Below are 15,701 nucleotides of genomic sequence, written 5' to 3'. Positions count from 1 at the left end.
TCCTGGCCCCAATCGAAGTGCTGAAAGTTGTGTACCAGTTGGCAGCTCAGTTATATCTATATCTTCTGGGGAATTCAAACTCAGCCACTGACCTGATTCCCCTAGAAAGACTTCACTTGCGCCCTCTCCAGGTTCTGCTCTTTATGAACCGGTAACTACACAAGCAGCCTCTAAGAACTCAGATTTCTCTGGCTTTAGTCAACCAGACTTTAACAATCACTTGGATTGGTGGGAAAATTGGGACCTGTTTTGGAGTGAAGTCCCCATGCATGCCTCCTATCTGTTTATAGATGCATCAGATTTGGGGTGCAAACAAAAGGAATAGATCTTCATGGTTTGTGGTCCCTAGAAATCTCTTGCCTCCAAAGCAATAATCTCAAAGCAAGAGTGGTATTCCTTACCCTACAGGGGTGGATCAACACAGTGAGAAGTTGCTGCATGATGGTCTCAGACAAGACAATGATTGTTTTGTACATTGGGTGACAAGGCAGCACACATTCCCCATCTTGCTGTGTGGAGGAATGGAACCTCCTTCATTGGGCAACCTACTGGGGGGTTACTTTCCTTGTTCATTGCATCCCTTGCACAAAGAAACTCGGGACCTCCACTGCTTGGCTCATCTTGATAGCTGTTTTGTCGCCTCAATGATCATGGTACAACAGTCTTCTCTACCTGCCGATAGAAAGCCCATGACATTGCCTGGGAAGAGGGACCTTGTGTCTTGACATGGGTGTTTTCTTCTTCACAAATCTCCTCACATTATCCACAATAACAGCTGGCTGATCTTGAGAGATCTAAGTGTCAGGACAAGTTGTCCAGCAGCATTGCAGAGTGCATCATGAGGTGCTCCACATCCAGGGTCTATGATGCAAAGTAGAGAATCTTCAGCAGTTGGAGCAGTAGGAAAGCATTAATCCTAGCTATCCCTCTTTGGGTGCAGTGACTGATTTCCTTTTATTTTATTGAAGGGAAACAATGTTTGGTTGCTCTTCTCAAGGACTAAGAGCAACCTTATGGAATACAATCCGTTTTTTCCAAACCTGGGCAGTTGGCTTGGATTCTCAAATTACTGACTTTGTAAGGTATTATAAGCTGCAGACACTGGTGTCTTACTCATGCCAAAATGAAACTTTTGGTGTGTCTCATGGTCACTAACCAAAAACCCCAATTATCCTATGGATGATACTTCCTTCAAAAATCTTTCCCTCAAAATTGTTCTCTGCTATCATTATCATCTGTGAGATGAAGGAGTGAGCTTCATGCCATGTCAGTTGAATAAGGTTGACTCAAGGCAATTGTGAATATGTCTCTTTCTTTAGCCAACCAGGTTTCTTAGCCAAAAACCAGCTTCCTTCACTTCCTATATATATCCCCAGACCTAAGTCATATTGGTGCTGGGTTGATCAGGATCAACTTTTATACCCATTAAGGCATTAAGATTCCATTTGGCATCATGTAAAAGGAAAAGAAAGGGTAGGAAATGGCTTTTCTTTCTCTTAAAAGACATAGCTGACATTGCTGTATCCACTGCATTTGAAGTGGATTGTCCAGAAAATCTTGAGATCTTATCAGTCCCTGACTGACATGGATCTTTCAGTCAAGAAACTAAAAGCCCTTGAGGTCCAAGTCATTGCTGCCCATTGGTCATCACTGGATGATGTTATGATGGCCATATTCTGGCTGTCACACATGATTATCCTTCTACCCATGTTTCTTGGCACACCAGAGAGAAGGCATTGATTCTTTAGGACCCATATAGTCATAGTACAGAAAAGTAGCTGAATCAGGTTCAGACTTGAAGTATCTGCATCAAGGCTGAGTATCTCCAGCTGAAGAGTCCATCACAGCCTTCCACCAAACTGGCAAATTCAGCTATACAATACTGACAGGCAACCTATTACTGATATTAAAATATAGTTCTTTGTGGGAGAGGGGGTAAAACTAATATTAATGATGTAAAACTTACCTGTCTGTATTGTCATATTCTCTCTTCCCATAAGTCCTGAAAGAGATGAGGACTACAGTGCATGCACCAGTGACTTAGGCAGCAGACTGGGTCTGAGTTATGTATTCTTTCAAGAATTCTTTATGGAGGCCTATTAATGGGAGGCTAATTTTTGTTATTTGGTCGAGTCATTCAATCAAAGAATAACCAACAGATAGTTTTATATCATTAAAAATAGTTCTATCCCAACATAAACTAAATTTTATGTAAGATAAATAAGGTGGCAAAAAATGTTCATAATTATCAGCACATGAAGTGCCACAAGGACAACAGCATGTACATCTGTAATCTGATGATTTGTGTCTCTGCTTTCATTAAAAGAACCATCCTAGCTGTTTAGTGTCATTGCTTGAATATTATAAATGAATCATCTCTAGCTTCTTAGTGGCACTGTTTGAGTAGTGGTGAAATAGGGGTTTGACTGCACCCCACCTCTTAGGATTCCCCACCCTGCCCCATAGCAACCCCCCTCACAGCAGCTAGGAGTAAAACGTCTTAAATAAAGATATTTGAGTGCTAGGAAATGGTTTTTACCCTGTCTTCGGAGAGGAATGGAAAATGTTTTTACTCTGTGTTCGGATAATAACTGAAAAGCTTTTTACCTGCTCCCAAGAGACCGCTCCAGTAGCCAAGTGGTTAGAGCATCTGCCACAGATGTGGAAGGTTGTAGGTTCGATCCCCCATTGAGTCATGCCAAAGACTTACAAAAATGGTACTAACAGCTGCCTTGCTTGGCGCTCAGCATTAAGAGGTTAGTGTTAGGACTGGTCGGCCTGGTGTCAGGATAATGTGACTGGGTGGGACATCATGCTACATGTCCGTGGCATGATGCCTCAGTGTTAGACATCACTATAAACTATCACACTGCAGACATTGTAGCGATATGACTGAAAAAATTGTTAAAGCTACATTAAAAATCCAAATCACACACACACACACACCTGCTCCCAAGAGACTTGATTTTTAATTAGAGACACATGAGTGTAGGGGTATGAGAAACATTTGGGCTGATAATATCTACAAATGAAGCCTATTCCACTCAAAATGATTATGCTGCTGGTTAAGCTACCTGCAAGAAAGGTAACTCTGCAGGAGCTCCATCAAGTCATGGCAATTCTAAGAAAATGTGAGGAGCATGTATACGATGTTGAGGATGAGTGGTATCTGAATAACATAACTTCTCCTATGCAAGAACCTTCAAAGACAGAAATATCTTTATAACAGTTTATAGGCTGGTCTGATGCATTGATGTTGATAGTGGGTGGGTGGGTAAGGCAGATGAAATGGGCTGAACAAAACTTCATTCCCCCTTGCACCTTCAGCATGATCTGATAAGTCAAGATGTATGTGGCATGGTTGAGGCAACATAAGGCCTGTCATGTTTTAGAGCCACTTACATTTTAGTAATTAACCTTTTGAGCATTAAATGTCTTTTACTAAAACACTCGTGCTAGGATATTGTATAGCCCCATCTCTTAAAAGTCAATAATTATGTTTACTACCTTTGATGTGGTGAAATAATATCCAGAGATCCATCTTAAGCTTCATGTCAAGTGCCATCCACACAAACTGAGCAAACTCAAAGGACCTTGGTGTCATGCATCTGAGTCATAAAGATTGTTGGTCTCAACGTTTGTAATCTTACGAGCTATTAGGCTTTGTGGAGTCACACCCGAGGTACATTTCGTTATTTGATTTAGCTTGGTGGCAGCTTAACAACAAAATGCTGCCATGGATGCCCTTCTTGATCAACGGGTGCTAATTGATGTCAGTCAGAAGCTCTAGCTTTACACCCATCTTCTTTTGAAGGGCATCCCAGCTCATTCTGGGTATGCGGTAGTAAAGGGCCATATCGAGGCCATACATTTGAAATGATGTATCCTGAAACACCTCAACCACATCAGCCAGAAGGAAGCACATCAGTTTGCAGGGTATAGATTATGGTTGTCACCAAGATTCTGGTACCCTCTGCACATTGCTCATTTTCCTTTTCAGAAATGCTAGCATGCCTTAGCTGTCTGTAGAGTGTTGGCATTGATGGTAGTTGGGTTCCTCAAATTGTTTCCATCTGTAACATGTATTTGTACAGTAGACACCCTTTTTGGTGAAAAGGTCACTAACAAGCACCATGTAGTGAACTGCGATGTAAAAGGTCTCCATAGGCATGATGCAGACCAGTTTCTGAGACTGCTCCTCATAAACAGATTGTAGCTACCCTAGTGAGAACAAGTGGCCATCTTAGCTTTACAAGTAAGGGATCACAACCTACACCTTCATTTTTTTGGATGAATCTTAAGCTTGTGGTGATTGTCATTGTTCAAAACACTGCCACTCTCCACTGAAGAATGTACTTCTGAATTGGCATGTAGCTTTAGCCACAGAATGGCCTATACTGTGATACCCCGAGGTATAGAACTATCCTGAAAATAAATGCCCGTCCAGAATCCTCCTGCATATAATCTATGAAGAACCACAGTATTAGTGCATTTGCATCATCAACTAGCTGCTTGATTTTATCTGGCCTGAGCTTGGCCCCTTAAGTAACCTATTAGGTTAACAGACCTGCCATCCCTTAAGATTTTGCCTAAAGTCGTATGAAAATGACCCTTACAATACAGATTTACGGAATAAAAGCGAAAACATTGGAAATAAGACTGTTGCCGTAAAATCTGGATAATTGGCTCATCCGTGTGTGATTTTTATCCTGATTTCATATTAGATGTATAGTTGTAACTCAGGGAACCAGAATAACTTTACAGTAGTGACTCTGATGCTATAAACTGCACATTCTTCACGCAAAGCATCTTCATTATCAAAATTGATTTTAGAAATATTACAAAAATGGCATCCAACAAGCAATATGTTTTTGAATAGCAAACATTTTAAGTTACATGTTTTCCGTCTTTACAATAGCAGTAAGTGATATTTAGTTACACATTACTGGAAACTGACCAAACAGAATAAAAAAACTGCCTTACTGAGACAGTCTTGTTAAGGTTGGCAGGTCTGCATTAATTACCTCATTCCAATGGCCTCCTTGTTTTTCCAACCTTGCTGAATGTAGAAGGCTAAACTTTACACCACCAAGCTGCTATAGTTCATGACCAATTGCCTCATTTACCATTGGTGTAATGGTGTGAAGGAATGCTGTCGCATCTGCTCCAGGTCAGTGATTTTAGTGATTGTACTTAATAGTCCTTTATTATTGCATCCGACTTTCACATTTCAAATGCTGGAAGACTTGGCACAGGCTTCAGAATCCTTTCACGCTGTGGCACTGGCCTTTCATGCCATGGCTCTCAAACTGACCTTCTGCACTATGGCACTGGTACTGGCCTTTCAAGATAATACCTTGGTCTGCCAGTAAACTGTTCTTCAGATATTTCTGTCCTTGAAAGACCTTGGACCATAGAGACCATCTTATTCAGATACCACTCATCCTCCAACAAGTATACAGGTTCCTATTGTTCTCTTGGGATGGCCATCACTCCTTGCAGCTCCTGCAGAGTAATTTTCTTCCTCGTGAGCAGCTTACCTAGCAACCACATCATTTTGTGTGGAATTGGCACCATATGTTGTTATTTGCAGTCCTAGTTTTGCCCATATGTCTAGACCCAAATTGAGTCCCAAAGGAGCAGGGTAGAAAACCTTTTTCAGGTCCTCTTTCATTGTGGACTAATAAGCTTTTCGGCTCCTCATTGATACCAAATAACTGAATAAGAGGTTTTTAGGGTTTTTAATCTTTGCTGTGGATGTGCAGAGCAAACCCTTATTTAACAGCTACTGCAGCTTTAGTAAAATGAGCCATCACTAGTTGCTTTGTGTCACTGTTTTAAAAATGAGCCATGCCAAACATAATGGTCATATCAGATGTATGTTGTAGTGGACTGGATGATAACATAAAACATGATGTCATAGTTTCGTTCAAAAAAAATATTTTTGAAAAAATTTAAAATTAATAAAAACAAATAATGAAATAGACAAAAAAATGCTTTAAAAATGATAAACACAGCATAAACTTTGTAAAGTATTATGATTAGCACATAAACACATATATCACTTCAGTGGCCTAAGTGAATAGAGCATCCAAATCATACCAAAGACATAAAAATGATACTAGCAGCTGCCTTACTAGGCACTCAGCATTTAGGTTAGTGTTAGGACTGGTCAGTCTGGTGTCAGGATGATGTGGCTGGGTGGGGCATGATGCCACATGTCGGGCATGATGCCACATATCTGGCATGATGATCTAGTGCTAAACATCACTATAAACTGCCACACTGCAAGACATCATAGCAGTATGACTAAAATTGTTAAAGCTATGTTAAACATTAAGAAAACCACACTTTAATAATTTATTAGGACCTTTAAGCTTGGGATGTCTCATATTTCTGGTTGAAAATAGTTTCATATGTCACAGCCTTTGCAGCATCAAGTCTGAAGCAAAACCATCTTGTATTTCAGGGCTACAGTGGAGGTGTACATTAACAATACAGGCAATATTCCAGATGTTGTGGTCACTATTGCTAATAACGAGATTGATTTCATCATACGGTAAGTTGTTAAAATACTTTTCAAACTTTATCTTTGACATTTTGTAATGAATTGGCATCATTCTTTTATGAAGTACCTTCATGGGTACATCAACATGAGACAATTAAGATTTGCATCCCTTTTGTAACAAGTCAGAGGTCATTAGGGACAACAACGCATTAATCATTTATGACCTCAAGCCACTCAGGACTCGCCTTTTTTAGTACAATTTTAATAGACAAGACTTAGAGAACACAGTGTCATCCTTTAAAAAACTGCACAGCGTCAACTCAGTTTTAAATGTTCTTGTGCAAGCCCATAACTATAAAAGAGATGTTCATCAAAACCCTTGTAATTTAACAAACATGGTGGCATTTGTCTCACGGGGCATTAAGAGTTTGCAATAAATTTTAGTCCTTATTTCTATTTTAGTCTTTATTTCTTCACCATATACTTGTCAAAGAGTAGTGTGACCTACTGTCCAGTTGAGCCTAAAGTTTTGAATTCTTGAAATTGTTGAATTGCTGAGTACATTATAAAAACCAAAACAGTTCCATTGCATTATAAGATTTAACCCTTCAGCATTGGAGACGCAAAGGTATATACTGTTAATGCTCACTTATAAGATTGAGTCCAACTGCATAATGCACAGACCCAAATCTGTCATCACATAATGTGCCAGCAGATCTGGCTCTGTACCATTTGTTAGGAGTAATCAGTAGAAAAAACAACATAGACCCTGATCTGCAGGCACATTATGCTACAGCAGATCTGGATCTTTGTTGTTTGCAGTTTTACTTTCTTATAAGTGAGTATATATGGTATTGCATTTTCATTTAGGATTTGTTACTTCTCTGTGGTTAATATATCAGATACAGGTAATATGTGTGTAGTTTAAGGCAGGTGACATTGTGTGTTTGGTTATTTATTTCAAATATGTTATTTGAAGTTAGCAGTTTCTGAAAGGATAAGAACTACCTATCTTTGCTATTTGTTTGCACTAAGAAATTAATTGCCAAATCAATTTTATGTAGTGATGTAGATTTTCATCTAGTTTATTGATAATAAATAAGGGAGTTTCAAAAAATGTTGATAGCCAGTAAAGGAGTTTCAATGTTTGTTTGTTTTACATAATTGATTGCAACTGTGTAACATATTTATTGTTGACCCTAGATAAATCTTGGCACTTTAAGACCAGAGGAAGAATTGGGACAGATTTTCAGCAGTACACAATTACATGGTATTATCTAGAAAGAAGCATTCCAAATGATATTTTGAAATGCATAATCAGGCAAGATTTCTTTCTGTGATAGTTAATCAGTGCCATTGGTTGTGTCTGCAAAATTAAATTGACACTGTTCAGTTTTTAAACCCAAAAAACACAATGTTGTAATGACACTAGAATGCATTCAGAAAAAAATGTTCAGATAGTATTCCAGTTTTTATACTTATTGAACTCTGTCTTTATCTACCTGCCATAATCTGGAGTGTGTCATGCTATGATGTCTGTCCATCTGTATGTCTGTACATTTGTATATTTCATTTTTGTACAATAACTAGAGTTATCTGCCAGCAGCCATTACCAGACATTTTGGATAGCTTGCATTTGGGTAACCTGGATACAGTCATCAACATATGTTTACTTTGCCAGTGTATTCTTTTCTTTTTATTCCACTGCTGATATTCAGTTGAAAATACATTATCATTAATTAATGGCACCCCTATTGATGTTGTGGTAGTATCGACACCTAGGGACATGTGAATTATTTTCCATGATGATTAATCCTATTAATAGCCAATTAACATATGACCTTTGCATTATCCAAAACGAGGCAAGGATGCTGCTGTATGCTCTATTTGATGTAATGGATTACATGGATCAGTTGCATACATACGTGGACAAAGTTCATGTGTCAGTGATTCTCCAGACCCAGTAAGTGCAGTTTAAAACATGTCCCATCCTTTTAATACACACTCAGCAACATATTTATGATAATCCCGGGCTTTGGGTGTGCCATGCTTCTCTGAAACAACTGATAATTGTCCTGTAAAATCTTCCATTGCTGCAATACAATACATGGTAAAAGCGAATATAAGGAACTTTTTTTTCCTAATTTTCACAATAGGAGAAACAAATATGGCAATCAATTCAAATCCAGATGAAGATGATAAATTGTGTATTTTTAGAAGTAAGGACAACTTGATCAGAGTTATTGAACTAGAAGTTAGCCCATTTAATCCAAAAGGTAAAGCAGAGGGCTCTGCACTTAATGTTTCCATGTGTCCCGGCCATCAATCTAAATCTAACTCAGGATATCATTTGGGGTATGGAGGAAAACGCTCACTTTTGGGGTCAAAACATCAACAGTCATCACTGTGACTGAGAAAGAAACATGCTCTATTTGTAATGACATTTGACCTAGACCACACTTTATGGATGACTTGCGCTTGTAAGGAAGAGGCCTGTTGATTTTGGGTCAGAATGTTAAATAGCAAGATCACTCACTGAAAGATGAGAAATGGTTCTGTACAGTATCTGTGGATGGTGTGTATTTGAAGTAAGGAAGAGGCCTGTTGATTTTGGGTCAGAAAGTCAAACAGCAAGATCACTCACTGAAAGATGAGAAATGGTTCTGTACAGTATCTGTGAATGGTGTGTATTTGAACTAAGGTAGAGGCCTGTTGATTTTGGGTCAGAAAGTCAAACAGCAAGATCACTCACTGAAAGATGAGAAATGGTCCTGTACAGTATCTGTGGATGGTGTGTATTTGAAGTAAGGTAGAGGCCTATTGATTTTGGGTCAGAAAGTCAAACAGCAAGATCACTCACTGAAATATGAGAAATGGTTCTGTACAGTATCTGTGGATGGTGTGTATTTGAAGTAAGGTAGAGGCCTGTTGATTTTGGGTCAGAAAGTCAAACAGCAAGATCACTCACTGAAAGATGAGAAATGGTTCTGTACAGTATCTGTGGATGGTGTGTATTTGAAGTAAGGAAGAGGCCTGTTGATTTTGGGTCAGAAAGTCAAACAGTAAGATCACTCACTGAAAGATGAGAAATGGTTCTGTACAGTATCTGTGGATGGTGTATATTTGAAGTAAGGTAGAGGCCTGTTGATTTTGGGTCAGAAAGTCAAACAGCAAGATCAGTCACTGAAAGATGAGAAATGGTTCTGTACAGTATCTGTGGATGGTGTGTATTTGAAGTAAGGTAGAGGCCTGTTGATTTTGGGTCAGAAAGTCAAACAGCAAGATCACTCAATGAAAGATGAGAAGTGGTTTGTACAGTATCTGTGGATGGTGTGTATTTGAAGTAAGGTAGAGGCCTTTTGATTTTGGGGTCCATTGGTCAAATATCAAGGTCACTGTGACTAAAAAGAAATAAAAATGCTTTTGGCACAAACATTCAGTTCTCAGTCAAGTACCTTCCTTCAGAGTTTGTGGATGGCTTACACTTTGATTAAAAATGAAGTCTATTGATTTTGGAGGCTAAAGTTCAAAGGTCAGAGTCATTGTTGGAAAGTTTGCACTTAAGATACAAAAGACAGCTATGAACTTTGGGGTCTAAATGTTAATTGTCACAGGCATGGCAAGTCTTATGAGAAAAATAATGTTTCTGTGCATAAAGCTTAGTTTAGGACAGCATACCTTGGTCAGTGGTCAAGGTCACTGTCATCTATGGTGGGCCCTGACTGGTTGATGGTCTAAGGCACTTGCCTCTTTATAGATCACTGACATCTCACCTCTGTCTGTATGGGTTCAAGTCATGGTTTGGCAATTTGGTTATGTGAGAGAGCTTTCCTTGGTTCTTCCCAGGGTTTTCCCAAGCTTTTCCTCCATAAAATATGCTAGCTGCCATGTATAGCTTGCCATGTGCATTAAACCCACAAAACACAAACAAGCAAGAAAGAGATCCTTTGTTCTATGATCTCCTGAGTCGTCCATGCCTACTAGAACCTACACAGAGGGCTATAAAAGCATGGAAATTACATATAATGTACTGTTTATTGTTCTCTTGGTGAATTAAGAAGTTGTCCTTATGTCGTAAAACTTCAGACCTGCCAACCCTTACGATTTTGCCGTAAGTCTTACGAAAATTACCTTTAAAATACGGACTTACGGCATACAAACAAAAACTACAAGAAAATGACCATTGCCGAAAAATCTGGATAATTGGTTCATCTGTGTTTGATTTGATTCAAGGTTTCATATTAGGATTAGTAAAATTAGTCAGGGAACCAGCCTAACTTTACAGCAGCACCCCAGACACTTTAAACTGCACCTATTTGTTCATGCGAAGTGTCTGCATGATCAAACTGTTGATTATAGAATTTTTTTCAAAATCGCATCCAGAAAGAGATGCATGTTTAAGATGAAAGGGAAAATAAGCTTCTTGAAAAGTGTTATTAATCAACACATAAGAATAAAATTGGAGTATTCAGATTCTTGTGAATTAAAGCTGGAAAGGACACAATTGCTTTTATCGAACATCACATGCTAATTTGAGTATGTCTCATGTTGGGAGATATGATTGCTGTTGTCATGTGATATGGAAAAAGAATTTCCAAGAATTATGCCAAATTGAGAGATAGCAACAAGCCATCGAGTTGCATAGGGTTTAGAACTAAAGTTTGTGCAACTGTACTAGTGGTAAAGCCTTCGCATACTTTACAAACTTTCAGTTGAACATAATGTTTATCATCACTGCGTCAAACTTATAATTATGTTTTCCAGCTTTACAATAGCAATTATTGATATTTTGTTACACCTTATTGAAAACTGGTCAATCATACGGAAAAAAATAAACTGCCTTAAAAAGATGGATTGTCATGGTTGGCGGGTCTGAAACTTGAAACCCTAACAGTCAGCAGTGCATTAATCATTATGTAGAGTGTATACAAAAAGGCATATGGCAGTGTAATCATAAATTGTATTCATTATTGTTTTAGATGACATATTACATAAGTTATGGTTTAGTTTGGTTTTATATTGGGTATCTAGTATTTGCTTTTCTTTGCTGTGTCAGTAAATGTCATAGTCACTTCTAGCTATGTCAGTATAATGTCATATTCATTTTTAGCAGTATCTGTATCATACAGTCATTTTTAGCAGGGAGAAAAAAATAATCTGTTGACAAAATTATGAAAACTGTCAACTACAAGGATTCATTTACTACAGTACAGCATGTATCAAGTATGAAGCATTTGTTTGCAATTTTTTGCTTTGTCAATAAGATGTCAATTATTTTCAGTTGTGTCAATAAAACATCATAATCACTTCTATGTGTCAATAAAATGTCATTTTTATCTGTGTCAGGAAAATGTCATAGTTATTTTCTAGGAGAAAAGAAATAGTCTGAAGATAAAATTTCAAGGATTCTGTTACTACTATATAATACATCTGATTTAATAGTTTAACTCATGGTTAAGATATTATTTTCATTTTTATTTGATTGGGAGGTGGCCTAGTGTACTATGAAGCAAATTTTCTTGTTATTTTCATTTGAATTCAACCTCATTTGATTAAGAGAAACTGTTGTGTTGCCTGTAGCTTAAAAGTGTTGAAAAAGTTGTTTGGGGTTGGCTTTTTTTGCACATGCATGAGCAAAATGGGTAATGATTTATCCTTTTTCATTTTTCTTTTGTGCTTATTGGGCAAGTGAGTTTTGCCTCCAGGCCAACTTTTTACCCTTATCTCATACTGACACTAATTAATACACAGTTTTGTCTGTCTGTGTGACATTTGGACCATTCTAGTTTAGATCTAACCAAATGGAATCCAAAATCCAGACACAAACTCCAGTTCCTAAACGGGGTAATCTTGGGTATTGCCTTTTAAAATATAATGTCTCAGAACGTCCTCTTTTTCTGCTGTATTTTGTAATGTTGGTAGAATGTCTACGTTACTTAACATCATTGTCAAGCTGCATGTTTCCTCCTTTCTCTAATACCATCTGCTTGGGGCTGCCATCAGTTATGATGTCACAGACCCCAGAACAAAGGTACTACCTCATGAAGCAATGTTATTTGGCCTTAATGATTTAACATCAGCTTGAATTTAATAAGCCATTTGGATTGGCAGCCCAAGAACTGCAGTTAGTCTTCCTGAGTAAAGGAGTGAGACAAAAGGTGAGAGCTTATTCCCATCCCGTTTCCATGGCACGAAACAGCTGAGTTCACATGACTGCCACATTATTAGACAAAAGTCCATTACAACCACAGCTACAGCAAGCTCAACTTAATTAGTTAAATTTGTCCTGCGCTATAACACTTTTGATAGTGCCTTCAAATGTGTTATATGCAAGGTTGCTTTATACTGTGGCAGATTCAGTATTATAACTACATTTAACCCATGGGTGAGATCCATTATGTCATTTATATATATGTATTTGTGTTACGTGACTGTACTATATGGAGGTTTTGAATGGACCTTTCCTTCTTATTTTTGTGTAAAAAAAAATTTATACAGGTCATTTATAATTTTAATGGACTACTTTTAAACATTAGTGTGTAATTGACCCTTGTCTCCTGCCCTTCTTAATCACTTTGAAAAAGCTGTCTTAAACATCCCTCAAAATGTGACTCACTGTGACAAGATGTGCCTTTCTTGCTTACCTATGATAGACATGCCGTTTCCTCTCATGATGAAATTTGACAGGTCTAAAATTAGGTATATATTTAGGTATATATTTAGGCATAGATTTTGGCAGTAAAGAAGTGGAATTCATATTGTAAGCAAATTGGTTTGAAAGAAAATAGTCAAAATTCATTATGAGTTTGTAAACATATGTGAATTTCACATGCTATTAATAGTATACTGAGTGCTAGGATATTGTGGGTCTTAAAGTTAGCGATCGATGAGTAAGTAAATAAAGACACTGACCCTCAAGATATTATATGTCTGTTTGGTGTTCCTGGCTCTATATTAACATACATTTAATTGCCAGTTTAAATCAAATGATTGTGGGAAACAATAAACAGACACATGTAGATTCCAGATTGTGCAAGGGCCTTTATCTGATATTATAATACTTAGAAGAATTTTTTTTATGATGGCATACACTTGTCCTAATGTTTGGATCTTGATGTATATGCTGCACACATTATAAATCAATTTGAAAATTGGATGCTACTTCAGTGGCTCTCATTCTGTCACTTGTATCCTCCAAAAACAGAAACTTATCTTAGAAAATTAAAACAATGCATGTGTAACCACTTGTGATGGGATGTGGCATCAGGATTGTCGCCAAGAATGGGCATACCAACATGAGCATAAAAGTTCATCAACAACAGACTGCTTAAACAAAGCAGTTGTTACAACAAAAAACTAATCAATCATGTAAAACAAAGTTTTTCTGCCAACACCTGTCAGTTGCAAAAGCCATCTGAAACAATGGCATTAACATCCTTCATATTTGGACTCTTATTTGCCGCCATAGATTCGACCTCTTCCTTCTTGATAACTGTGGTAATCATGTGATCTGACTCTTGCATAAAATCATTAGACAACAAAATAGTTAACTGATTCACTGCAGTGATATCAATTTTAAGAAGATAAAGATTTTATTTGAGAACATGGTGATTCAGAACTAGTGACTTATGGTCATCCAGTTTATATAAGATAAGTACATGATAGATGGCACTGTGCAGAAAATTACCAAAAAATCTCAAATACTGCAGTACCAAAGAACCTGCAATATCATAGGAAGCTACCATACATTAAAAAATAAAAACTGGTGTGCATGCATCATGTTGACACAAAATGGTGGACTATGGTCATGAAAATGATGGGGAAGTGAAGAGTTAAAGATTGTGTGAGATTATAAATGAAAGTTTTGAATTGAAGATCTTTGGCTTTCAATGTATGGATTTTGTCTGGCACTTCATGTAGCTCAGATCTTTTATCAGACTCCAATTTTACCTACATAATCACATGATGCACAAAATGGCAGCCTGCACAAAGTTCCCAGGTGTAATTTTCCCAAAACCAGTGAATTACTCCTGTCCTTCATAGAATACACCATGTGTGAGACAATAGCAAACAAACCAGTTCATTATGCCCAGTAAATCAATGACAAGCTAATGTCACAGACATACAACAGTTCAGTTGATGCACCCATTGAAATTAAAGCTTTCCAGGGCGTAAATAACATCATATCAACATGTTACTCTTATCAAGATTACTGGTGTGCAGATGAGTTTCTAGGATCCAGAAAATATAAACACTCAAAAACTAGGTATAAAACAGTAAGTACAGTACAGCTCATATGATTTTTTTGTTTCTCCACACATCACAGTAGAGGTAGAGAGAGAGCAAGAAGAAGTAAGAGTCCCTCTACCATCTCCCCACATACCTGGAAGTAAGAGTCCCTCTACCATCTCCCCACATACCTGGAAGTAAGAGTCCCTCTATCGTCTCCCCACATACCTGGAAGAAGTTGCCATGTCATCTTGCAGAGTATAGCTTTGCACACCACTCATTCTTAGTTGCATTTGACAATCACCACAAATGGGATGTGGTGTGAATGAAGTTAATGTGACTTATTGTCTTTGATCTCAGAAAGCAGATGTTAAAGATTGGCAGTGCCAGAGAGAGAGAGAGAGAGTCCTGTGGGGCACTGAGTTATCTATGTTGTTACCCTTATAAATTAAAAGACATGTTATTTGTTTTCTTGTTCTTCCAAATCAAATTTTATATGACAACATTATCAGCTAAATGTCAAATTAAAATTAAAATGCAGAGTATCAAACTGTATAATTCTTTCACAAGAGGGGGAGAGGTAATATGCCATGATTGCTATTGAATGTAAATCAATGCTAGCATGTATTTCCCCATCACCCCACCCAAAGTAATGGTAATATTGCTGTATATTTGATGAGAAAGGTTCATATGCAGCTGCTTTTAAAATCAAAGAATGTGATCAGGTAAAATGTGGTACCGGTACTCTTTAAATACATGTATGTCTGAAGCAAATGCATTGCTTTGTTTATGTACCTAGCTACATGTACTTTCATGTATTTGCACGAATATCTTGTTTTTTAAAAAAGAAATAAACTGTTGATTCATTTCACTACATTGAGAAAAAAATTGTCTTGGATACTGAGATCTGGTAGTCTCAAACATTATAGAATATATGCCAAAACAAGAAAATTTCTGTTTTACG

At 37.5% G+C, this 15,701-nt stretch overlaps 1 protein-coding gene across 1 annotated transcript in view; it reads left to right on the top strand.

Annotated features, from left to right (window-relative positions):
- LOC149777435 (branched-chain alpha-ketoacid dehydrogenase kinase-like) overlaps nt 1–15,701 on the top strand; it is a 156,333-nt gene that overhangs the window by 85,337 nt on the left and 55,295 nt on the right. The window contains exon 8 of the mRNA XM_089942068.1: nt 6,470–6,559. Within this exon, the coding sequence (XP_089798194.1) occupies nt 6,470–6,559 (90 nt within the window). The remainder of the gene's footprint in view (nt 1–6,469; nt 6,560–15,701) is intronic.

Source organism: Sinohyriopsis cumingii, chromosome 18 (genome assembly GCF_028554795.1).
Source record: "Sinohyriopsis cumingii isolate HCF-2022 chromosome 18, ASM2855479v2, whole genome shotgun sequence".
NCBI lineage: Eukaryota > Metazoa > Mollusca > Bivalvia > Unionida > Unionidae > Sinohyriopsis > Sinohyriopsis cumingii.
Note: the sequence above shows the minus strand (reverse complement) of the source record. Positions and strands in the feature narration are given on the sequence as shown.